General features: G+C 47.3%; 1 protein-coding gene across 1 annotated transcript in view; it reads left to right on the forward strand.

Moving 5' to 3' along the window:
* Positions 1-2,392: 2,392 nt before the first annotated feature.
* The window catches only part of KIF5A (kinesin family member 5A), a 30,098-nt gene continuing 7,017 nt past the window's right edge, over positions 2,393-25,473 (forward strand). The window contains exons 1-23 of the mRNA XM_089920912.1: positions 2,393-2,900; positions 14,019-14,106; positions 14,201-14,274; positions 14,671-14,775; positions 15,028-15,076; positions 15,515-15,570; positions 15,819-15,906; positions 16,195-16,319; positions 16,846-16,950; positions 17,275-17,423; positions 17,530-17,678; positions 17,951-18,126; positions 18,905-18,973; positions 19,323-19,529; positions 19,834-19,980; positions 20,591-20,779; positions 21,145-21,262; positions 21,636-21,700; positions 21,810-21,919; positions 22,277-22,378; positions 22,885-22,945; positions 23,196-23,267; positions 23,430-23,534. Coding sequence (XP_089777038.1) covers positions 2,772-2,900; positions 14,019-14,106; positions 14,201-14,274; positions 14,671-14,775; positions 15,028-15,076; positions 15,515-15,570; positions 15,819-15,906; positions 16,195-16,319; positions 16,846-16,950; positions 17,275-17,423; positions 17,530-17,678; positions 17,951-18,126; positions 18,905-18,973; positions 19,323-19,529; positions 19,834-19,980; positions 20,591-20,779; positions 21,145-21,262; positions 21,636-21,700; positions 21,810-21,919; positions 22,277-22,378; positions 22,885-22,945; positions 23,196-23,267; positions 23,430-23,534 — 2,538 coding nt within the window. The 5' untranslated portion in view covers positions 2,393-2,771. The remainder of the gene's footprint in view (positions 2,901-14,018; positions 14,107-14,200; positions 14,275-14,670; positions 14,776-15,027; positions 15,077-15,514; positions 15,571-15,818; positions 15,907-16,194; positions 16,320-16,845; positions 16,951-17,274; positions 17,424-17,529; positions 17,679-17,950; positions 18,127-18,904; positions 18,974-19,322; positions 19,530-19,833; positions 19,981-20,590; positions 20,780-21,144; positions 21,263-21,635; positions 21,701-21,809; positions 21,920-22,276; positions 22,379-22,884; positions 22,946-23,195; positions 23,268-23,429; positions 23,535-25,473) is intronic.

The following is a 25,473-nucleotide window of genomic DNA, read 5'->3' on the forward strand; positions in this document are numbered from 1 at the left end:
CCCCTGGAGTGACAGGGATTGGCGAGAACAAGACCTGGGAATGACGTGGTGGCGGGGAAGCGTCGCCTAGGATTGTGGGATATGTAGTCTTGGACGATCCGGCTTGGGCGGGTGACGGACAATAACGCGCCTTGGGAGTTACCTCGTACGACTTATTTTCTTTCGTTTTTACGTCGAGTCTGTGAAAGAGCTTTTATAATTCCTGTTTCTCGAATAAATTTGGACTCCCAGAAATTAAATGACTAGGTAAAAATAACACAACTAGGCATGCTATGGCACAGCCAGGGCTTCGAAACAACAATAACAACAAGTAAAATTTAGTAAAGATTTAGTCATGTTAGGAATGAGAAAGTTAAGTAAACTTCTCAGGTTAGGGCTGTCAGGTAAAATACAGAGCACCTAGTTAAATGTTAATTTCGGATAAACAACTAAGTCTTTTCAGTATAAGTACGTCCCATACGGTATGGGACATACTAACACACACAAATTATTAGTGTTTCATCTGAAATTCAAATTTAACTGGGCTTCCTGTTTTTGTTTTTCAAATCTGGCAATTCTACCTCAAATAGAATAGGCACTTGGTAGCACCATGTCTGTCTGAATACCTTCTGTGCTCTTAATCCCTTCACTAATGGTTTTCAGACTTTTGAATTTCACAGTTCAATACAATTAAAACAACAAAAAACCTTTTTGAAGATAAGCATAGTATTGCTACCTTTTTATTTTGCCAAGTAAGTACATTAAAAAAAAAAAAAACTACTCTCTACTATTACCATCATTACTTAGTAGAAAAGTATGGAAGGACATACAGTACTCTCAGAATAAAAGTCCTTTGAAACAACAAATTCAGCTTTATTAAAAAAACTTACCACATTCCACATTGTGTGGTGGCTTTTGGGGGGAGGGATGCATACACATGAACTTTTTTCTCTGGCCAGTGACCCTCTATGGACTAGCATTTTGAAACTCCTTCACTAAGGATGCCATCCTGGAACGCTTGGGCGCCTGAGGTTGGGCTATTTCCTGAGCTTGCAGGATGCTGCAACAATTAGAAATAGTGCCAGACCAAGTGACTGAAGAGATGCCTATATTTCTGAGTTTATAGGAACTCATAGTCATTCTATGTGTCCTCTCCTGGCTCCTCCCCAAGCCTCTTTCTCCATAGTCCTACTGCCTACCCATCCAGCTTCTTATGCTGAACCCTTTTCCTTCAGTTTCCTTAAGATTCAAGGTGAGTTAGGGGTATATGTCCAACTTGGAGACCCCTTCATCTGCCTTCCGAGTGGTTAGGTCTTGTCTGGCCAGGCCATCTTTCTCTCCTCCTTGCCTCATAGTATAGTATCTAAGTGACCCTAGACACTTACCAGGCAATTGCTAGGCAGAACCTCCATCCCCTCCTCCCTTCTTCTCCCATCACCCTGCTCCTCCCCTTGGCTTAGAGCCTCAACTCCTGCAGTCTAACTCTGTTGGCCAGCAGAGGCCCTGTGATGTGGAGAAAAATCAATCTGGCCAGTTTCTAGGTGGTTCTGTCCAGGGGCTGCAGCAGGAGTCTGACCTGAGGGGAGGAAGGACACAGAATCTCTAGCCTTGGCTCTTTTTTTCCCAGGGAAGGGAAAGAAACAGAAGAAGGGCCTGAGAAAGGGGCTGGTGTGTTGGGACTCTGTCCAACAGTACTGAGACAGTAAGCACTCACGTAGGTGCCTAAACCTGCCTGAAGCCCAAATGCAGATGTCTGCTCTAGAGGTCCTTTCTCAAATCCCCTCTGGCCTTACCCACCACCATCATCACCCCTCCATCACTGCTTTCTGACTCCCTTTCTCTTGCAAAATTACTCTTGCCCACCTCCATCCCAGCCCCAACCTATGAGGCAAAAATAAGGATTTTACCTGCTTTTGAATTCTAATAGGCCAGAATAGGAGTTTTTCTTCCTTCCAACTGGGGACCTATTGTGTATGTTGGGGAGAGAGTAGAGTGCACCTTTGGATGCAGAAGCGGAAGGGAAGACCCAGACCTCCCTTGACCCTCCTCTCTGAAAAAATGGGACCTGGACACCCACCTCCATAGGGGTACAGGCAGCTGCCCTTGAAGGCTGAGTGGTGGGCTGGGAATCTTTGCGAAGGTTGTGGGGAGAGGGGAGGAGAGGTGTGCCCCCACTTTGGAGAGAGGATTGTGATGGGGGTGAAGGATGCCTTGGAATAAAGGTGTAAGCACTATTGACTCTCTTCCCTGGACAGTAGACAGGCCCACCTCGGATCCCTTAGCCCTTCCAGGGGGGTGGAGTCCGAGCGAGGGACAGACGGGTCCGGGATGCAGGGGGTGGGACGCAGTGAGTGACTGGGGTGGGGAAGGGGTGAGGACCAGATAATCTCTGAGGGTTAGGGGTGGGGAGAGGAGGCGAGAAAAGAGCAGAGGCGCCGCGGTTCGGCGGCGGGCGCCGCGGAGTGACAGCCCCCAGCGAAGGAAGCCCCGCCCCGCTCCTCCATCGCCGCCCCGCCCAGGCCCGCAGCGCCGCGCTGCAGCGCAAGGGGCGGAGAGGCAGAGCGCCGAGAGAGCACCAGACGCCCAGGTCTCCCGCATCCCGGTGCCGCAGGAGCGAGGAAGCGCGCCTCGGCCCTGTTCCTCAGCCTTCGTCCAGGCGCCCGCCGCGCCTTTCTGAGACCCAGAGACCGAGCACCTGCCCTCCGCCTGGGCCTCAGCTGAGCCCCTCTCCCCCGGAGCACATACGACCCCTGCAGCAGAAGAAGTGCCCCAGCCCCACACCGACGACCACCATGGCCGAGACCAACAACGAATGTAGCATCAAGGTGCTCTGCCGATTTCGGCCCCTAAACCAGGCCGAGATTCTGCGGGGGGACAAGTTCATCCCCATTTTCCAAGGGGACGACAGCGTCGTTATTGGGGTGAGTGCCGCCCCTGGAGGGAATTTCGGAGAGGGGGCGGGAGGCTGAATCTTTTCCCCTGCCGAGCCTCAGCCCCTGCCTGTCTCTGCGCCCTCTCTCCACCGCTCATCCTCCATCCTTTTCGCCGCAGCCCCTCCTCTCCCTGCATCAGGATGGCTGGGTGTGGCCTGGCCAGGCCGGCGGCCGAGTCTCTGCAGAGCGAGAGGGGGCTACTTTCCCGCGATCAGGGGCCGGATTCCCCTTTGCTGCGCTCTGCAGCGTCCCCACCCCTAGAGCCAGTCCCATGTTTTTCTGATGTTTTCCTTCTTCCCTAGGGAAAGCGCATCTTCCCTTTGTTATTGGCTCAGATCTCTACCCCCACCTCCCAGGAAGGGGGAGACTAGTGGATGGGCTAGATGAGAGGTGGGCAGTCCAGGGTCTCTGCGGAGGTATAAATGAGAGTGGACTCTAAGATCAAGGCCTCCATCATTCCCTGAAGTAGTTACAGCCTGGACTTGGGGGGAGGGCACAGGTCTGATGAAGGGTTTTCAGAGAAAGAAATATGTTGGTGCCACACCCAGTTTGGTGGGGGAGCCTCTGGGTCCTAAGGAAATGTCTGCCTTTCTCTCCCAGGTACAGTAGGAGGAGGATTTCAGACCCCCCAGCTCACCCTAACAAATAAAAATAACCAAACCCTGAGATCCTAACAAGTAGTTGCGTATTCATCCTTTCTCTTGATGATCCAATAAAAAGTAGCAAGCCATCTCCTCTACCTCATCATGACAGCCCCTACCCATGGAAGAGACCTTGTTAAGAAGGAGAACTAGTATTTACTGTGTGCTTGTTACTCTACATATATTATTTAATCTTCAAAACAACACTCTGAAGAAGGTATTAATATTTCCACTTTACAGATGAGGAAATTGAGGCCCAAAGAAGTTGAATGACTTTCTCAAGGTCACACTGTTAATTCACGGATCTGAACCTAAATCTGTGACTCCAAAGCTCACATCTTTCCTTCTGTATCACATTGCCTCCACGGTTTTCTGTTCTGGGCTTTTATCTGTGATGGCTCCAAAGGAATTCCTAGGGAATTCCTCACCTACCCCTCCTTTCCTAGATTGGTTGGGACTGTCAGGCTATGGGGTGAAAAGATCTGGGGTTCAGTCCAATAGGGAGTCGGGCTTAAGGGGTGCTGGGCCAGGAAACTGTTGCCAGTTTGAGAAGGGAGAGGCCCATATAAGGACCATCCTCAAGGTCAGGGGCACTTCTTATGTGTCTTTGATCCACAGTGCTTGGCACAGGGCATGCTTGTTAAAAGAATGAAGGAAAAAAAAGGGAGGGAGCCTGGGCCTTCTGAATCAGTGAGATTGGGACTTTGAGTAAACATGCCTTAGGAAGAGACTTGCTTACCTGTCCTGTCCCTAAGGGCCCTAGTCCATCACCAGGCTCTCTCACCCACACTATGGACTCAAATGGGTGCTTTCGCCCTGTGTGTGAGCTTATGTATGTGTGTGTTTGCCACATAGAGAGGGCCCCTGCTTCTCTTTGTCTCAGGGACGTTAGACCTTGCAGTCTGGTCAGTCTGGCCAGGCTAAAATAATGCCTGGATCAACCCTCGGGGCCTCTTCTCTGAATAGTCTGGACAGTGGGCGTTAGCTGTGAGAGTTAGAGCTTGAGGGCCCCCTGAGACATAAAGGCTGAGAAATAGGAGAAAGGTAGTTACGGAGGAACAAATCCACAAAAGGCTTCCACTTTTAAGGCTAGCTTCCTTGCTCTGGGTTTTTTAGGTAAATCTGAACCAACTCCTTTAGGCTCTCTGGGCCAGCCATCCTGGCACGGTGGGCACAGGGCATGGGGTGATGTTGGGAGGAGTTGTGTTGATCTGTCCGATTTGCCTAGCTAAACAGGAGAGACATGGTGGAGGTTGGGAGAGAGGAGAGATGAAGAGAGGCCCAGGGCCCCCTGCCAATTCAGATTCTATCTTACTCCACAGCTGTTTCTTCCTTATCTGTTTTGCCTGATGTTTGCAGGGCTATACCTTTGTCTTGCTCTGTATCTTCCCATGCCCTAGCCCTTCCTGTCAATCTCTCCTGCCAAGATAAGTGCTTATGGGGGGGCCATTTTGTCTCAGGCAGCATCCTTGGAGCTTGCCTTCCCAGCCTTTCTATATTCATTCCTCATTCCGGAGGATGAGGGCTATAGGAGAAGTGATTTTGAGGAGTACCTTGAGGGTCCCAGCAAGGGAAAGAAATCTCCCATTCCCTTTCTTCTCTCTTCCTCTAGCTCCCTTTGGGGACCAGTGTGTGGGAAACTGAGGAATTCATGGAGCAAGCAGCTTCAGGATGTCTGGGAAGGTGAGGGAAGGATGAAGGTGGGAGAGGCTAATCTCTCCAAGCCCAACCCCTGCTCCTTTCTCTGACGGCTCTCCTCTCTGCACTGCGGCTAGCTCTGGGCTACAGAGTCCCTAATGTTCATGGGCTTTTTCTGCTTGGCAAAATGTAGGAGAATAAGCTGGGAAGACAGCCCTGTGAGCCTTATCCACACCGCCCCCCCATGACTTCTCCCAGGAATCTGGGGGATGGAGCTTTGCCCAAGTTAATGGCCTGAGTCATAGTAGAAGGGTGTCTGGGTCACTGTCTGTGTGTGCTATGTACCTTGTTTTGCTCTTTGGGTCACTCAGAATCCACTGTGACTTTTTAAGTGGACCCATTTAAGTGTCTCTCTGCCTTGGTCTTGGTGGGCAGAGTGCCTGCTGTCTGAGCTGTTGCATCTATACCGGACACGACAGCAGGGAAACACATAACCTCTCCGTGCCCCCCCCCCAGCTTCCTCTGTCCCTCCCCTTCCCTTCCTCCCTCCCTCCCTCCCTCCCTCATTCAAGTATCTACCACATTCTACCTCCCTTAGGTCTCCTGATGGTTAAGTGCGTTCTTAAGGAGGCAGAAAAGCAGGGTCACCAAGTACCTCATTTGGAAAAGCCAGGTTGGGACCGGCAGGATTATTGGAACAGGGTCAGTATTGTTTGAGGTGGCTCAGGATTCCTTTGATGTCTGAAGAGAGGGAGTAGTCTCCCCTTAGCCTTGGGCGAGTCTGTAAAGGAAAATGGAGAGGGGAGGTAATGTTCACTGTGGCCGGTGTCTCTCCAGCATTACCATGGCAACAATCCCCAGGGGTGTCACTATGGAAATCAGTCCTGGTGCTCTGAAGTTCAGCCTCTACCAAGTGCTTTAGCAAAGGTTGAAAAGGTTGGTCGTCTTTGGACCCCTGATCTTAGGCCCTCCCATTAGCTTTAGTCAGCACACACAGTGGAAAACTCCAGAAAGTGCTGGGAAACACAGTTGGACAGGAGACAAGGTAGCTTGGAGAGGTTCAGAGGAGAACAGAGTCCTGGGTTGGGGGACTCTGAAGAGAAGCCCTCTGGAATAGGCACTGAGGAGCGCTTAGACTGCTGTGGGTGGAGACATAGTGGAGCCCAGAGGCATTCCTTGAAGGTGGAGGGTCTCCCTGAGTGTTTCTAACCTAACAGTCTTCTAGTCCCTGACGCTGTACTGAGTCACAGAGTCTTGGATTATTACCTGGAGGTAGAGATGGTGAGGGAGGCTCCTTGGAGAGGATGGGTGGGAGAACTGCATTCTTCTGAAAAAGGGGGTGAGGTTGCCAAAAGGGAGTGATGAAGGGCTTTAGCTCTGTCCAGAAACATTTGGAGAAATGCCCACATGGAGGGGGGCGGGTGGGGTAGGGGAAGGAAAAGCCACGATAAGGATCTGACGCAGTGTTGGTATGTCAGTTCTGGGATCACTTTGGCAGTGTGGGTCTGAAATCAGATTGCTTGGGTTTGAAACCTTGCTCTACCATTTCTCAGCTGTTTGACTTTGGGAAAGCTACCTTACCTCTCTGAACCTCAGTTTTCGCATCTATGAAATGTAATAATAATAGTACCTACTTCCTACGATTGCTGTGAGCATTAAATGAGAGAATGCATGTAAACTGCTTAGCACGCTGACAGGCACATAATAAACTCCCAATAAGAGTTAGATGTTATCATTTTATATGTGCTGTCTCCACACAAGCTAGCCTTTGACACAACTGGGCAGTGGTTAACATTTTCCCCTCTTACTGGTTGTTTCATCCAAACATCCAGGTCCCTAGTATCTTCTTGCTCTCTTCTTCCATCAATATCTGTGCTTCTTCAACAAATATTTACGAAGAGCATCCTGTGGGCCAGGGACTATGCTTGATGTTGGGGATTTAGAGGGAATCCCTGCTTTCAGGAAACACTTGGTCTACACAGTTGATCCAGGCTGAAAAGTGGCCTGGGCAGAGTCCTGGGAGGGGGCATCAGAAATGGCTTTTGCTAACTGTACGTACACTTCCCCAGATTCTGATAAGAAATCTCCCACAATGTACTACAGTCTGACTTAGAATAAATATGTGTCATGAAAGATGTGAATAATGGTGATGCTTCCCATGTGAGTAGTCTAGAAGTGGAAAACTGCTGGTCTAGTTATTCTCATAAAAAGATCTGACAAAACGAATTCACCATGGCTGTAATCAATAGAAAATTAAAAGACATTTGTACTTCAACAGATATAAAAATCTTAAGAAATGAACTAGATTTGGGACTCAAGGGCTCAACTGAGAGTAGGGAAGTGGTAGAAGGCCTTCCCAGAAACCCTAGAATTGTATCCATGGCTTTCTCTGCTCACGAGATTACTAAGTGCACCCATTTTTAGCTCTTGGATATTTTTTATCCTCATGGTTCCGAGAATGCCACCCTTCCTCCCTCTCTGGTCTCTTCCTTCCTCCCAGCCTAGGCTGAGGAAAAGGAGTTCCTCGGGCAATAATTGCCTTCAGCACTTGGAGAGCACCCTCCATTTCATTGAGTCCACAGCACCCTCTGGAATCCTGTAACTGGGAGTGTTAGAGAAGAGAGAGAGAGAGAGAGAGAGTTAATCCCCACGTTCCCAGAAGGGAAGAAGGGAGGGACGAGGTTGGCTTGAGAGTTACGTTTAATCCCCTTTGGCTGCATGCCTGGCTTCAAGAAGCACGGATAGACATCATTGGTGGAGAAGAGGTGAGAGTCACTGGCCTGAGATGGACATGTTTTGTTTGTTTCTATTTCTTGGCCACTGGATGGGAGAAATATTGAGTTAGATTACAATTCAAGAATCAAGGATCAATTATAGACTAAAACAAATTGAAAGAAAGATATTACCACTTAGAAGGAGAGGCGTCAAGGCCACTTAAAATCTGTTTATTGTAACACTGTATGATTTTATTCTGTGTAATAAGAATTTTATTCTTTGTAATGAAGTGTAATGACGAACGGTATAGATAAAAAGGGTGAAAAATTCACAAAAGTCCTATGAACAATTCATAAACTCACTCAAATCTTAAAAACAATCAAGGTAGATTTTTCTTTAATAATTCTAAACATAATCATAATCTGATTACAACACTAATATATTTTAATTGTTGACAAAGTTAAAACCAAAGAAAATCACATAGAAGGAACTAAAACTCACTCAAAATCCCACCCCCCCAAAAAATACTGTTAACAATTTGATGTATTTGTTTCCAATAGTTTTTTCCTGCATATATACATACAATAATTTTAATAAAAGTGTATCATAAACTATATTGTTTTGTAACCTGTTTTTTCACCAACAAAATATCATGACTATTTCACCATCGTTAAATATTTTACATAATTTTATTTATTAAAAAAACTAAGTTAATTTTTTAATGTCTTACATGCACATGTGACAAAATTCAAATGATATAAAAAGATAAACAATGAAAAGTAAGCCTCCTTCCTACTCCTCTTTCCTAGCCACCCAGTTCCCCTTTCAGAAGGCAGCCTTATTGCCAGTTTCTTGTGGATCCTTCTAAAAGAATATCGTACATTTACAAGCAAATACATATATACATGCATGCACTTTGTTTTAACACAAATGATAGCATACTATATATTTTGTTCTGTACCTTGCTTTTTTTTTTTACTTAACAATGAGTCTTGGAGATCCTTCTATATCAGCACAGAAATATCTATCTCATTCTTTTTAACAACTGTATAATTTATTGTAGGGATATGCCATAATTTATTTAGCCAGGTCTCTATTGATGGATATGGATGTTTAGGGTCGTTCTAGTCATCTGCTATTACAAACAATTCAACGACCCTATGTATATTTAAGGGCCCAGCCAGTGCAATGCATCATCAAACTATTTTTGGCCACTGCATGCGTGTGGGATCTTAAGTCCCTGACCAGGGATCGAACCCATGCTCCCTGCAGTGGAAGCATGGAGCCTTAACCACTGGACCACCATGGAGGAAGTCCCATCGTCAAACTATTTTATTTTGGCCACTTGGATAGGTGAAAATGCTACTTCATAGTCTTAATATTCATTTCTCTTATAAACAGTGAGGTTGTGCATAATTCATATTTTAAGAGCCATTATCACATCATCTTGTGATGTGGTATTTTATGATAGCGCTTACTGAGGTATAACTTACATACAGTGAGTGCACAGATCTTATGCAAACAGCTGGGTGAATTTTATAACATATTTTGACACCTGTGTGACCACCACCCAGATTGAAATCTAGAGCATTTTGATTGCCCCTGAAAGCTCCCTTTTGCCCTCTTCCTGTCAATATCACCCCAAGGCAACCGCTACTTTGACTTCTATCACTACAAAGAAGTGTTGTTTATTCTTGAACTTTATATAAAAGGAATAATACAGTATGTGCTCTTTGAGTTTCAGTTCTTTCCCTCAACTCCTTTTTGAGATTTATTGGTGTTCTATTATGACATCATTTTATTTTTTAATTAAAAAAACTTTTTTTGGAGTATAGTTGCTTTACACTGCTGTGTCAGTTTCTGCTGTACAGCAAAGTGAATCAGCCATATGTATCCCCTCTTTTTTGGATTTCCTTTCCACTTAGGTCACCACAGAGCACCGAGTAGAGTTCCCTGTGCCATACAGTAGGTTCTCATTAGTCATCTATTTTAGACGTAGTAGTGTATATATGTATGACATCATTTTAAATAGCAGCAAAGAATAAAATATATGTACATGCCATAGTGTAATCAATTCCTTGTATTAACCAGTCCCCTACATGTAACTCCTTTCAGTTGTCTTCAATTTCTCATTATTATAAGCAGTGTTGATAATAAACATTCTTGTAGCTAAATATTTGCTACAAATATTTCCCTAGTACAAATTCTTAGGATTAGAATATCTGGGTCGATGGATATGTACAATCCAAGGATTTTGATTATGCATTTTTGAATTGCCCCTTAAAAGTATGGATGTACTGTCCTACCAGAAAAGAATGAGCATGCTCCTTTCGAAGAAGTTATACCCCCTTGAACCCTCATCTACACTGCATATTACAATTAAGTTTTTGTTTTCCAGTTTGATAGGTGAAAAACGATGTTACTGTTTTTTTCTTCAAAAATGTTGATCATCTTTATGTTTATTGAACATTTGTATTTCTTCTTCTGTTGTTAGTACCTAACTCTCGTCTATATTTTTCTGGTTAGTTTTGTCCTTTTTACTAATTTATGAGAGTTCTTTATGTAGTAAGAATATTAATATCTTTGTTTAAAATTTTTTCTTATTTAAAAATTATGTATTTTCATTTTGGAATAGTTTTAATCTAAGTCAAAAAGAACAACAACAAAAACTCCTAAAATCCCACTGTCCAAGGATAGATACTGTTAACACGTTTTTCTGTGCAAGCTATACATATATACATATATATGATTTTTTTTACAGACATGAAATAATCCTTCATATACTCTCTTGTGTGTGTTTTTTTATACTGCATACTATTTTAAAAACCACTTTTTTCTTAAAATTATTTTGTGCGTAACTTGTCATTACACATTTTTCTGTAACATCACCTATTCTATTTTCTTTTTTTAATTTCAAAGCAATACGTTGTCACTGTAAAATATTTACATATCACAGAAAAAATGTAGTAAGCATAAGTTCCTGTCATTCTGCTCTCCAGTCATAACCACCATTAACAGATCTATATACAGTCTTCCGTATCTTTTTTCTAAGACTGTTCTATCCATATGCTTTTTAAAAATGTATAATCACATTATACAAATTGTTTTTATTTCTTCACATGATCAATCTTGGACATGTCAATATACGTAAACCAACCTTGCTCATTTTTGTTTTGCGGTACGCGGGCCTCTCACTGTTGTGACCTCTCCCGTTGCGGAGCACAGGCTCCGGACGCGCAGGCTCAGCGGCCATGGCTCACGGGCCCAGCCGCTCCGCGGCATGTGGGATCTTCCCGGACTGGGGCACGAACCCGTGTCCCCTGCATCAGCGGACTCTCAACCACTGCGCCACCAGGGAAGCCCCAACCTTGCTCATTTTAATGGGGGTAGATTATGGAGGTATCATAACCGATATCTTCTTGATGGATGTTTGAATTGTTTCTAGTTTTTCTTGGATATAAACGGCTGCAGTGAACATCCTTCTACACACATCTTTAAGTGCTTAAGCAAGTGTGCTACACACATAAAATAAATTCCTAGCATTGAAATCGCTGGGACAGAGTATGACCAGCATGGACTTTTAAATATTTAATAGAATTGTCCTCCAGAAAGCCTCTATCAGTTTACAGTACTCCCTTAGTTGTAGAGAGCACCTTCACAACTTCTTTCTCTTTGTGGATTCTGTTTTTTGGGCTTCAGAATCTTTCACCACAGAGACCAGATAAATATTCCAGGTAGATATTTATCATAAGCCAGATTTTAAAAAAATTTTTAATGTTAAAAAATATTTATTAGTATAAATAATATTTTCCTTTTTGCAGAGAAGTAAAAAGAAGGAAACAAAATAATACACTATCGTCTCACTCTCTTTGGCATTAATAAAACAAGACAAAACAAAACACTTGTACATGGTTTAAAAATGTAAACTTTCCGGGATACAGACTGAGAAATGAAAGCCTCCTCTCCCAGTTTCTCTCCCCCAAATAACCACTGTTAATACTTTTTTTTTTTTTTTTTTCGGTACGCGGGCCTCTCACTGTTGTGGCCTCTCCCGTTGCGGAGCACAGGCTCCGGACGCGCAGGCTCAGCGGCCATGGCTCACGGGCCCAGCCGCTCCGCGGCATGTGGGATCTTCCTGGACCGGGGCACGAACCCGCATCCCCTGCATCGGCAGGCGGACTATCAACCACTGCGCCACCAGGGAAGCCCCTGTTAATACTTTTATATAATTCCTTCTGGAAAAAAATTCTACACATGTTGATGCAATATTGTAGATATACCTAGACCCACATCTTCAGCTTTAGCCAACTTTTATGATTTCTTTTTTTGAACCACAAAGACTGTTTATTTGACACCAATAGCATACATCATAGTAAAAAGGAAACCAGTGATCACAATTTAATGTTGTTTGGGGTATTCTAAGGTAAAATAATAAAATAAGTGGTATTAACAGTGGAAAGAAAGAGACAAAACTATTACATGCATATGATTTCATACTTGGTAACTCAAAAGACTGAACAAAGAAGCTAATAACATTAATAAGATATTTTATAATGTGATTGGATAGAAAATGAATAAATTGAAGGACCTATTATGTCCCAGGATCCAAAAATACACCTTATAATAAAGTATGACTTTTCTTAATTAGTTAAAACGTGTCTCCCAAACTCTGGTGTCCATAGATCTGAAGGTTTACATATCAGTTGAAGAAAGATGGACTCTAGTAAAATAATTTGACAACTAAGTCATAGTCTCTTTATACCGAATGACGGGAAAACACGACTGAGTAGTTTGTCACTTATGATGGAGAACAAGCATAGTCACATTTAATCTTACCAGAGATCTTCCCTTTAATATGACTAGATAGCAAATATATTCTGTTTGGCTCCCTGGGTTGTAAATATTTTGTATCTTTAGCATTCTTATCAGCACATGTGATTTATAACATATTATCTGAATTAAACAAAGTACTTGGAGGTCTGAGTGACTTGCTTCACAGTTTCTCTTTACTTAAAGCTGCTTTCCTAAAGGGAGATCTATATTTCTTTTTTTTTTAATTAATTAATTATTTTATTTTTGGCTGCATTGGGTCTTCATTGCAGTGCGCGGACTTCTCATTGCGGTGGCTTCTCTTGTTGCGGAGCACGGGCTCTAGGCGTGCGGGCTTCAGTAGTTGTGGCTCACGGGCTCTGGAGCGCAGGCTCAGTAGTTGTGGCGCACAGGCTTAGCTGCTCCGTAGCATATGGGATCTTCCCGGACCAGGGATCGAACCTGTGTACCCTGCATTGGCAGGTGTATCCTTAACCACTGTGCCACCAGGGAAGTCAGAAACCTAATATTTCTGATTTCATATATTCTTTTCACAAAGAGAGAGCTTGTGTTAATATTTCCACAACAGCTCAGTAGTTCGGTATTTGTGTATTTCATTTACACAATAGGCAACATACTATACATCTGTCCCTAACTTTGCATCTTTCACTTAATACATCTTCAACACCTTTTCGTATCAGGACATGCGGATCTATTGAGGAAGATATTTTTTAACTTAGTGGTAGATTTTTTTTTTTTGCGGTACACGGGCCTCTCACTGCTGTGGCCTCACCCGTTGTGGAGCACAGGCTCCAGATGCGCAGGCTCAGCGGCCATGGCTCACGGGCCCAGCCGCTCCGCGGCATGTGGGATCCTCCCAGACTGGGGCACGAACCCGTGTCCCCTGCCTCGGCAGGCGGACTCTCAACCACTGCGCCACCAGGGAAGCCCCCAGTGGTAGATTTTTTAATGTTAATATATTGTTCTTCACTCTCCACAGCCTGTGGCCCTCTTGTCTTTTCCCATTTGGCTTCCCAGGCTGGGGGTCTGGGATGGTGAGTGCTAAATCATCACACCAAGACTGAGATCCACTCATGCAGTCTCGCTGTGTGACACTCCTCAATGACATTCTACCCCACAGACACAACTCCTGATGTCAGTACTAAATTTTAGCTCTCTTTGGTTTCCCTCATCCCCATAATTGTCCATGTGTACAGAAGGTGGAAGAACGGGTGCCTTTTTGGGTGTTTCTCCTCCCTCACACCTGCCTACTGATGTCTGCCATCTTTTTTTTCCATTCCAGGGGAAGCCATATATCTTTGACCGTGTATTCCCTCCAAACACGACTCAGGAGCAAGTTTATCATGCGTGTGCCATGCAGATTGTCAAAGGTAATGAATGTATTTTTAGAATGTATTTTTTTCAGGCTCCTCATTCCCTACCCCACTTCTCTCTACCAGTGTTCTTTCTCTGCCATCTCTTCAGATGTCCTTGCTGGCTACAATGGCACCATTTTTGCTTATGGACAGACATCCTCAGGGAAGACACATACTATGGAGGTGAGGGTTCTGACTTTTATGGGAATGAGGAGCTGGGAGTGTTAATAGGAGGCCAAGGAATCTCAGTAGGGAAAGATCTAGAAATTGAGGGCTGCCTGGTACAGAGGATGAACGGAGGGCAGCGTTATAGTGGAAGTTTAATGGAATCCCTTCAGCCTGCTGCAGTTCACCCTCCTTTCCACTACTCCAGTTTTCTTCTTTTCACCTGGAAAAGCAGCAGCAATGAAAGTCCAGAGAGCTGCTCGGTTCCCTCCTCCTTCCACTAAAAGGTAGTGACCATCCCCTAAGTTAAGATAGTCTTCTTAGCAGCTGTTATCTCTGTGTTCATCTGCATACCTCCAAGTTGTCTGATCCCTCCTGAGCCCAGCCTCATTCCAGAATACCCTTACTCCCCAGGGAAAGCTGCATGACCCTCAGCTGATGGGAATCATTCCTCGAATTGCCCAAGACATCTTCAACCATATCTACTCCATGGATGAGAACCTTGAGTTCCACATCAAGGTGATCAGGGCATGACCACTGGGCATCCTCTTATGGGACTGGGAGGGGAAGATCTAGTATGAACCCACTGAGATCCTGGCGCCCCAACTTATTCTCCACCGTGGTTACCTAAGTTCTTCTCTGCCAACATAGTCTCTTCTGCCCTTTCTCTCCCACCACCACCATTTGAGCGGGTTGCGTTAGCCTGAGATCCCTGTATCAGATTTAAGATAGGCCCTCTTCACTTCATACTTCTCCTTTCTCCCCAACCAGGTTTCCTACTTTGAGATTTACCTGGACAAAATCCGTGACCTTCTGGATGGTGAGTGGTGTTTAACCTCAGTGGGTGGGTAGGGGTGAGGAGGGCAAGGAAGAGAAAGATCACATTGCTTTTGGGCTCTTGGGTTTTGGTACTGTTTGGTGAGTGATGCAGCAGGCACACAAGGACACACACACTTGTACTTATGTCCCTTGCCTCCACTCACCAAGAATTTCCCAAAACCGAAAGGGTCAGAAGATGAGCTTAGATGCCCAGGCCCACATATAAACAGCCTGAGTCTAGCTGCAGCCCTGGGGCTGGAATCCTGCAGGAGGAAAAACAGCCTTCAGCACGTGCAGGGGGTTTAAGCTTCACAGGGGAGTCTTCCTCCCTCTTGCACATAGAAGAATGCACCATCCAAGTAGACTGCAGCGTGCAGGGGTTGGGGAGGTGAGGGGCTGGAAGTGCTGGCCTTGCTCACCCTGAATTGTCTTGATTCAGTGACCAAGACAAATCTGTCTGTGCACGAGGACAAGAACCGAGTGCCGTTTGTCAAGGTGAGAGTGGGGATGGGACACCCAGGTGGGGCCAGTGTATTGAGAGTGCAGGTGTAGGAGGACGGTAGACCAAAGGCCCACCCAGAAGTTGGAGGGCGGACATCCTGGTGGGGTGAGACATGCCAAGGGGCTGGGGAGAGTCTGGAGCCCGGGAAGAGGCACCGTCTGGAGAGGTCATTTGGTCACTGTGCAGGTAATTTAATTTGCAGATCAAAGTGCATGGGTCACTATCCATTTGCCCCCTACAGGGTTGTACTGAGCGCTTTGTGTCCAGCCCAGAAGAAATTTTAGATGTGATTGATGAAGGGAAATCAAATCGTCATGTGGCTGTCACCAGTGAGTGGGGAGACAAGGGGATCTTGACCGTGGGGTCTGCCTCTCCTCTGTGCCCTCTGGGGCTGAGGGACGCGGAAGTGAGCAAGGGAAGGCTGTGTCCTCCAGAGGAGGAGGGACGCTTGTCTGTGTGACCCTGAGACCTGCTGCCGGGGAGACGTAGGGGCTAGGCTAGTCCCGACAGACACCTCCTCTCTTGGCGGGTGGAGGCAGTGGTCTGTGGAAGCCGGGGCTGAGGGCTTCCGTTCCGCAGGGGGTGGTACAGGGACTGTTTCACCCCCCCTCCTACAGACATGAATGAACACAGCTCTCGAAGCCATAGCATCTTCCTCATCAACATCAAGCAGGAGAACATGGAGACCGAGCAGAAGCTCAGTGGGAAGCTGTATCTAGTGGACCTGGCAGGGAGCGAGAAGGTTGGGGGTCCTGTCGGGGTGGGGTGGGCAAGGAAGGAAGCCTTGGAGGGGGGTGGCCTTTCTGTAAATCAGAATAACTTTCTTATTGAGCTAGAATTCACACACCATAGAGTTCACCCTTTTAAGGCGTATAATTCAGTGACTTTCAGTATGATTGGCAGGTTGTGCGTCATCACCACTAATTCCAGAACATTTTCACCACCTGTTGACAGTCATGCCCTCTTCTCCCCTCCCCTATCCCCTGGCAACCACTAATCTACTTTCTGACTCTGGATTTGACTTTCTGGACATTGCACATAAATGGAATCGTATAACGTGTGTGTGTGTGTGTGTGTGTGTGTGTGTGTGTGTGTGTGTGGTGAGGTCTGTAGCAAGAGCGTTTAGGGGAACAGAGGAAGGGCCTTCTCTGTCCTCTTTCCCTCTCCCCGTCTCCTTGGACTAAGCCACCTTACGTGGAGAAGAGGTGGGGAGAGCCCACTCCCTCTGCAGCCGCTCACGACATACTCACCCCTTCGTGCCCTGGTAGGTCAGCAAGACTGGAGCAGAGGGAGCTGTGCTGGACGAGGCCAAGAATATCAACAAGTCCCTGTCAGCCCTGGGGAACGTGATCTCTGCGCTGGCTGAGGGCACAGTGAGTGCTCCTTAGGTGTCCGCAGCCCTCAAGCCCCACCCCATCTTCTGCCTTCTCCTAATGCCCCACCTCATCATGCCAATTCATGGGTTGCTCCGCCCCTAGTCAGCACCACCGTCCCTTCTTTATTTTTATTTTTTTAATTTTTTTGGCTGTGCCATGCAGCTTACAGGATCTCAGTTCCCTGACCAGGGATTGAACCCGGGCCACAGCAGTGAAAGCCCGGAAGCCTAACCACTAGGCAACCAGGGAACTCCCCCACCATCCTTTCTGATTCCCCCATTGAATTTTGTTTTCTGATTTGCGGCCTCTCTCTTCCCCCAGAAAAGCTACGTTCCATATCGTGACAGCAAAATGACACGGATTCTCCAGGACTCCTTGGGAGGAAACTGCCGGACAACCATGTTCATCTGCTGCTCACCGTCCAACTACAATGATGCGGAGACCAAGTCCACCCTGATGTTCGGACAGCGGTCGGTGGCAGGGTCCCCTCACTCCCTGCCGCAGCCCCTGCCGCGCTCTCCCCTCAGGGTCTTGTGAGCCTTAATGGAGGTCTCATCTCTTCGTTCTCCTCTCCAGGGCAAAGACCATTAAGAACACTGCCTCCGTGAATCTGGAGTTGACTGCCGAGCAGTGGAAGAAGAAATATGAGAAGGAGAAGGAGAAGACAAAGGCTCAGAAGGAGACGATTGCAAAGCTGGAGACAGAGCTGAGCCGGTGGCGCAGTGGTTAGCAACGGGTCCAGTGGGTGCAGGGAGCCAGAGAGGGCTCCTACGATCTCCAAGGGGGGCTGCGTTTCCGGAGGGGTGCAGTAGAGCAGTCATGAGAGAAAGCGAGAGCGGCTTGACTGCCTTTACCCCCACCCCCCGAAAGGTTGACGGTCCATTTGGCAAGAGAGATGGAGGTCTGGAGGTCTCCGCATTGTACAGTGAGGGAGGAAGGACCCTCGGATGCAGCTGTCCCTTCTCCCATCCCTCACCTTGTTCCGCCCCTTTGCCAGGAGAGGACGTGCCAGAGACGGAGCGCCTGGCTGGGGAGGATGCTGCCCTGGGAGCTGAGCTCTGTGAGGAAACGCCCGTGAACGACAACTCATCCATCGTGGTGCGCATCGCGCCTGAGGAGCGGCAGAAGTACGAGGAGGAGATCCGCCGCCTCTACAAGCAGCTTGATGACAAGGTAAGGACAGTCGGGCAGGGCACAGAGGTGAGAGCCCAGTGGGATGGTAAGCGAGGGATTAAAGAAGTAGATTATCCTGCCGTTTTTCTGATTTTAAAAGAGATGAATGTTCATTATTGAAAATGTGGAAGATAAATAAAAATATGTAGAAGAAAATTTAAATCATCTCCTCCCACCATTCAGAAATAAAGCCATGCAATTGAGATTATACTGTATATGTAACTTTGCATCCGATTTTTTCATTCCTCATTATATAATGAGCAATTTCCTACTTTGTTAACAATTCTTCATAAAAGCATTTTAAAATAGCTGCCTAACAGTCCATTTACCAGAATGTATTTAACCATTTACTTATTTACAAGCCTTCTAGGGTTTTTTGTTTGTTTTTTTGTTGGTTGGTTGTTTTTGCTGTTATAAATCGCTCTGAAATGACTATCTTTGTCCCTTGTGCGTAAGACTTTGCTTTGGAATGATTTGATTAGAATGGAGCGCTAGAGTGGGATTCCTCAGTTAAAGGATATGAACATTTAAAGGCTTTTGCTGTGCATTGTCAAGGTTATGCCAACTTCTAGGAAGAAAGGGATTAAAAAATGAGGGCAGGGGTCAAGGAAAGAAGCCGAGGGAAAGACCCCTTTCTTTTTTTAGGATGTGGAGTTTCTAAATCAAAGCCTAAACTAGCTGGATTTGTATCAGGATCCACGTGTACCCCAACCCTGTAAGTCTACACTGGAGGGAGTAGCTCCCTTCACCCCGCCTCTACCCCTCTTGCCTCCAACAGGATGATGAGATCAACCAGCAGAGCCAACTCATAGAGAAGCTCAAGCAGCAGATGCTGGACCAGGAAGAGGTAACGGGAAGGAGGGCAAGACACGAGAGCGCGTTCATCCCTGAAAGGCATCCAAAAGACCTTTTCCTGATAAGATGGAAGAAGGGGCATTCTGCTGAGGGCTGAGTCACCCTCCAAGACTATAGAAATCTGGAAACTTAAAGCACGGATGCCGGAGTCTGGGTGCTTCTTCATTCTGTTGCCCTACTTCTGTGAAGCGGAAAGCCCACTTCCTCTTGACTCTTGCTTTGGCCCTTGCTTCTCTCCTAGACCTATACCTGGGTGGGGGGCTCAGCTTCCCCAGACCAAGGGGTCGTCGAAGTGGTCGCCGGCAGAGGACTTCCTCACGTGGCTCGCCCCTCCCTTGCAGCTGCTGGTGTCCACTCGAGGAGACAATGAGAAGGTCCAGCAGGAGCTGAGCCACCTGCAGTCGGAGAACGACGCCGCGAAGGATGAGGTGAAGGAAGTGCTGCAGGCACTGGAGGAGCTGGCCATGAACTACGACCAGAAGTCCCAGGAGGTGGAGGAGAAGAGCCAGCAGAACCAGCTTCTGGTGGATGAGCTGTCTCAGAAGGTGGTGAGTAGCCGGCTCGGAGCTCCCTGGCCTCAGAACATCCTCCACATCCAAAGGGACCTCTGCTTCCTGATGGGGCAGGATCACGTTTGCACCTTTGCACTGCCGTTCAGTGTGTCGTGGGACACTCCCCCATCCCGCCACTGCACTTGGCCCTTCTGACCCCTCTCTCTTCCAGACCCTTCTGCAGGGCTTGTGTTCTCTTCATCGCAGCCATCAGGGTCATGCATGAAGGGAGAGGCCTCCGCCTGGGCTGGGGAGGGGAGCAGGAAGATGGCGATGGGATGACCTGAAGGGCTGTCCCCAGGCCACCATGCTGTCCCTGGAGTCTGAGTTGCAGCGGCTACAGGAGGTCAGTGGACACCAGCGAAAACGAATTGCTGAGGTGCTGAACGGGCTGATGAAGGACCTGAGTGAGTTCAGTGTCATCGTGGGCAACGGGGAGATTAAGCTGGTGAGTGGAGAAAGAGGCGGCAGCCTTGTTCAGGTCATTCTCGTTCTGGGCACTGGTGGGAGGTGCCGGTGAGATGACCCAGGCCCTCAGGGATACTGGGAAGGGGGGTTGCCAAAGATCCAGGAAACACGCCTGCAAACTAGACACGGGAAAACAGGTAGAGGTTTGCATAGACTCAACTGAAATACACAGTCTAAATCCACACACCAACTGAAATTCACATTGCTGAATAAAGAAGCAGTGGAGATGTGCTTATAGCAGGATTTGGAGATGGGAGCACACAATTAGGAATGATATATGCAGATCTGTGGCAGTGACAGTGACCCATCTGGGTGATCAAGCAGGTCAGTTTGACTACAGAATATCCTATTGCTCTACAGGATGAAAGAAGGTGACTGTCAGAATTGGATCTTTAAGCACAGAGAGAGGGATTTAGTGTGAAATGACAGGTGATACAGAGCTGCTAGAAGTCATCTGGAACATACCCGTCCCACCCGAGTCCCTGTGTCTCTGGGTGTGTGTGCCTGGGGGCTAGGCCGAGTAGAAGGAAATGGATAAAGGGCTTCCCGGCAGCAGAGAGGCACCTCCTCCCTCCCTTGCTCTCCCACAGCCGGTGGAGATCAGCGGGGCCATCGAGGAGGAGTTCACTGTGGCCCGACTCTACATCAGCAAAATCAAATCCGAAGTCAAGTCTGTGGTTAAACGGTGCCGGCAGCTGGAGAACCTCCAGGTCGAATGTCACCGCAAGATGGAAGTGACTGGGCGGGAGCTCTCATCCTGCCAGCTTCTCATCTCCCAGGTGAGTGCGGAGGTCCAGAGCCTTTGGGTGCCGTGGGAGAGGACGGGCAACTCTGTGCTTATGGGATAACTCCTAGCACCCACGTTTATGTCAAGAGCCTAGGGTCAACTGAAGTCAAGGACAGAAGAGCTGGGGGGAAGCATGAGAGGGTCTAGGCTAGAAAAGTGAAGGATCAGGGGATACTGCCCTCTGATCCAAGAGCGTCTAAAGGAACGGTCTCCAGAGGAATGTCCCTCGACCCTGCATCTCCATGGGAGGTGTAGCAGGAAGGGAGGATAGCTGGGGCTTATGGAGGTCTGCACTGCCTGGAATTGGGTCCTTTGCTGCATCCATCTTCTTCCTCTCATGAACCCTCACCCCACCAGCATGAGGCCAAGATCCGCTCCCTGACGGAATACATGCAGAGCGTGGAGCTCAAGAAGCGGCACCTGGAAGAGTCCTATGACTCCCTGAGTGATGAGCTGGCCAAGCTCCAAGCCCAGGGTGAGGCCCTCTTAAATGTCCAACCCCCCATCCTGGGATCTAAGATCGCAGAGGGGACAGGGAGGGAAAGTGACAAACATCACAGGAAACCACCCAACAGCACACCCACCAAAGCATTAGACTGAAATCGTGGAGTCCAACTCACATGCTGCTTAGCATGCTCTTGCACGTAGCTCAGCTTCCATGAACCATAAACCCTGCATTGTTCTGTGTCCCTGCTGTATGAAATTGGACCATCCTCACCCAGAAGAACATCCCTGTGGGCCCATTCTGGGTAGACGTGCCTTGCTCTGCCTGGAGCTCTGGTCACAATGTGAAGTTCTGTCTGGAGGAGGTAGGTCTGATGTAAGCTGTCTTCCCCTCTCTCCCTCAGAAACTGTGCATGAAGTAGCCCTGAAGGATAAGGAGCCAGACACACAGGACTCAGAAGATGTGAAGGTGAGTGGGGAAGGCGTGGGGAGGACTGGAGCCCAGCAGGGCTGTGCTGGTCCTCACTGAGCGGGTGTCTGGGAGTCTAGCTTTGAGCTTGGGGTGGGGTTGTTTGCAGAAGGCCCTGGAGCTGCAGATGGACAGCCACCGGGAGGCCCATCACCGGCAGCTGGCCCGGCTCCGGGACGAGATCAATGAGAAGCAGAAGACCATTGATGAGCTCAAAGAGTAAGAGTTCCCCAGGGAGGCTCGTCTCCACCTGGTCCCCTCCCCTTGCTGTGCCTACTCAGATGCTCCCTCTTGCACCAGGATCCGGTTCTTTAACTTCCATGTGTCATTCCCCTGACAATGACACGACTTTGCAGCCCAACTCCAGGAGGTACCAGGAGTGAGGACTAGTCCCTATCTGCAAGGCTATTCTGATTAGATAGCTCAGGGCCCCTCACCCTGTCATGGAAGCAGTGGCCTGAGTCTGCCTCTGATACCCAAAGGTATAGAAGAAGGAAAGTGTTTGAGGAGCTGGGCTTCCCTTTGCCTCTTGCTGACATCTTTTTGTTCTCCCCAATACCTCCTTGCCCCCCGCAGCCTGAATCAGAAGCTCCAGTTAGAGCTGGAGAAGCTTCAGGCTGACTATGAGAAGCTGAAGAATGAAGAACATGAGAAAAGCACCAAACTCCAGGAGCTGACGTGAGTGACGGGTCTGCCTGCAGACCCTACTCAGACATACTGCAGAGGCAAGACACAATCTAGATGTGAACATGGTGACCACAGGAAACAAGTGCCTCAGAAGAACAGTTTGATGGGGTGGGGAAGGGGGAAAAGGGGAGGCTTCTGTTCAATATTAGCAGACACGGAAGGATGTGGGGGATGTTTTGTGACGTGTAAAAAGCAGGTTACAAACAGTAGGAATGGTATAATCCCGTAACAGTTATGTGGGATATGCATGCATGGAAGAGTCTGGAAAGATGGACACCAGAATGTTCCCGGTGGTTTGATCTGTAAGTAGTAGAATCATGGGCTTTTTATGGAACTCGTTTACTTATCTTTGTTTTTTCTTTTCTAATTTCTGCACTGTGAACATGGGTAACTTGTGTAATATATAATAATAAAATATAGATCAAAGGAATGGAGGAGGGAGGAGAGAGGGAGGCAGGGAGGCCCTGAGGGATTCTTCTGTTTCCCTCTTCCTCCAGATTTCTGTATGAGCGACACGAGCAGTCCAAGCAGGACCTCAAGGGCCTGGAGGAGACAGTTGTGAGTGGTTTCCTTCTCTGCCAGGTTAACAGGGTATGGGTGGAGGGCTTCAGTTCTTCCTCCCGATTTCTTCCTAACCCCATTCCTCCTTGCCTTCTCTGCAAAGTCAGTCTGTGGCATGATCAGGACGCACCTTTTCCTAAAGGATGAGTGACTCACTTGTCTAGAGAGACTGAAGGGTCCAGTAATTTTGGAGGGGGAACGGTGACCGGGTATTTGGGGGACCCCAATTTTTCATCATTGTTTCCAGGCCCGGGAACTCCAGACCCTCCACAACCTTCGCAAGCTGTTCGTTCAAGACGTCACGACTCGAGTCAAGAAAGTGAGTGCCGTCTCGGGGTCTTCCCAGCCCCCGTATCCTCCCCCTTTCCCCAGGCTTCTCCAGACCCTGTGGCCTTCAGTGGGGCTGGCTTGACCTGGTCTGGGTGGGACCTGATTGGCCTCAGGACAGCCACACCTTTCCCCTGCCTCTGTCTCTCATCAGAGTGCAGAAATGGAGCCCGAGGACAGTGGGGGGATTCACTCCCAAAAGCAGAAGATTTCCTTTCTTGAGAACAACCTGGAACAGCTTACAAAGGTTCACAAACAGGTAAGAGTGAGGGTAAGGGGTGAAGAGAACTCTTGAGGCCGGGAGCCTAGGATACCTAAATCTTTGGAGGCCCTTGGATTTAGGAAAATCTACTTGCATGTTTTCCTTACTTTTCCCTTTTCCCTTTCCTACAAATCCCTTCTTTATCCCGTATTTGGTTCCACTTTTACCTTGTTCTTGGTTCTATGCCTGTTTTCCCTTTCCCAAAGCTCCCGGCCTGCCTCTGCTCAAAGTGGAATTCCCCAGGCCTACGCTGTTGGAGGGAAAGGTTGAAACTGTTAGAGGTTTCAGAGGCATGGGGCCGTGACCGTACACAAGTGATACTGGTCAGACGTTAGCCAGAGACGGAGAGCAGAGAGACAAGAAGTCAGGAAGCTGGGCTTTCTCTCATGGAGAGGACTCCCTGTGCCTAGGCCTGGGGCAGGCACACAGGGCAATTACATGATGTCCTCAGATGGCCCAACTGGCCCCTGGTCAGGGCCAGTGAAAACTCCTGTGTATTAAGTTGCTGCCTCTCTATCCCCCTCCTCGCTGCTGCGGTTCCTTAGGTGGAAGACTGGGTTTCAAAGGTATGGGGTGCGGAGGTGGAAGGGGCAGTCCAAAGGAGTCAGGACAGGAAATGTTTGGTGCATACATAGCAGGAGCACCCTGGCTAGTGCCAAGTAGCTGAGCCTTGAAGACAGATGCAACAAGACTGTCAACCGGCCCTTTTGACTGATTCGTAAAATAAACCCTAACCTATGCTTCACTCCCTTCTTTTCGAATCCACCTTAAAATTCGTTTTAAACTCATGTTCTCATTAAACTACAGCTTAAACTTCTTTTCTTCCCAGTGCCGCCGTACCCAGCATATATAGTAAATACCCAGTACATCTTCTTATTTTTTTAAATAATGAAGAAAATCCTAGAACTGTGGCCCAGTGGTAGTCCACAGGGTTTATTTATTTTATTTTGACCTGCAGAGGGCTTTAGTACCATCTTTCCCCCTTTACCTATTATAAAACAGCGTGAACAACATTATAGAAAAGTTGAAAGGGAAGAAACATTTGTAATCGGTTTTGTCATTCTTTTTAATTTCTGTGTTCATTTTCCTTCTTAATCCAAATGCATATTACATTGCTTTTTTTCCCCAATTTTTTTTCATTGTAGTAAAGTACACATAACATAAAATGTATGACCTTTAATCATTTTAAGTGCACCATTTGGTGGCCTTAAATCCATTTGTAATGTTGTGCAACCATCACCACCATCCCTCTCCAGAGATAAGTCTTTTCATCCTGTAGAACTGAAACTCCATCCCCATTAAATAATAACTCCTCATTCCCTGCTCCTCCACCCCCTGGCAACCCCCATTCTACTTTGTCTCTATAATTTTGACTACTCTAAGAATCTCACCTAAGTGGAATCATCTGGGATTTGTCCTTTTGTGACTTGTTCATTTCACTTAGCATAATGTCCTCCAGGTTCATCCACATTGTGGCACATTTCGGGAAATCACAGGCTGTTTTCCTTTTCCCCCATGAAGGCTCTGCCTCTGTTCTAAGTCTCAAAGACCAAAAGCTACTCACCTATAGGAGAGAGGACTCCTAATATCCTACCTCAGGGGACACAAGACTAGAAAGGAAAACACGAGTGATGTAGAAACCTCTCAGTCAACAGAATCTTAAATAGCCAGGGCCATAACCCTATTACAAATTAAGCTAAGTTATTGTCACAGCAAAACATTGTTTATAATCTGTAGATTGTCCCAAATTAAAGGGACCGTTCTCCCAGTGTCCCCTGCTGCACTGACTTGCCTGGTGTCTTCCAAGGCCGGCTCCTTCTGCAACCTGTAGGGCCCTAGTCATTGTGTGAAACCTTGTAAAAAGATCAGGAAGTCTTTTCTGGATGCAAGGTGGTTAATACCACGCTGTAGCTTAATTTAAATGGGAAGAGGGACA

This window comes from Delphinapterus leucas, chromosome 11, assembly GCF_059928025.1.
Source record: "Delphinapterus leucas isolate spDelLeu-1000000601 "Yukka" chromosome 11, BTC_Dleu_Yukka2, whole genome shotgun sequence".
NCBI lineage: Eukaryota > Metazoa > Chordata > Mammalia > Artiodactyla > Monodontidae > Delphinapterus > Delphinapterus leucas.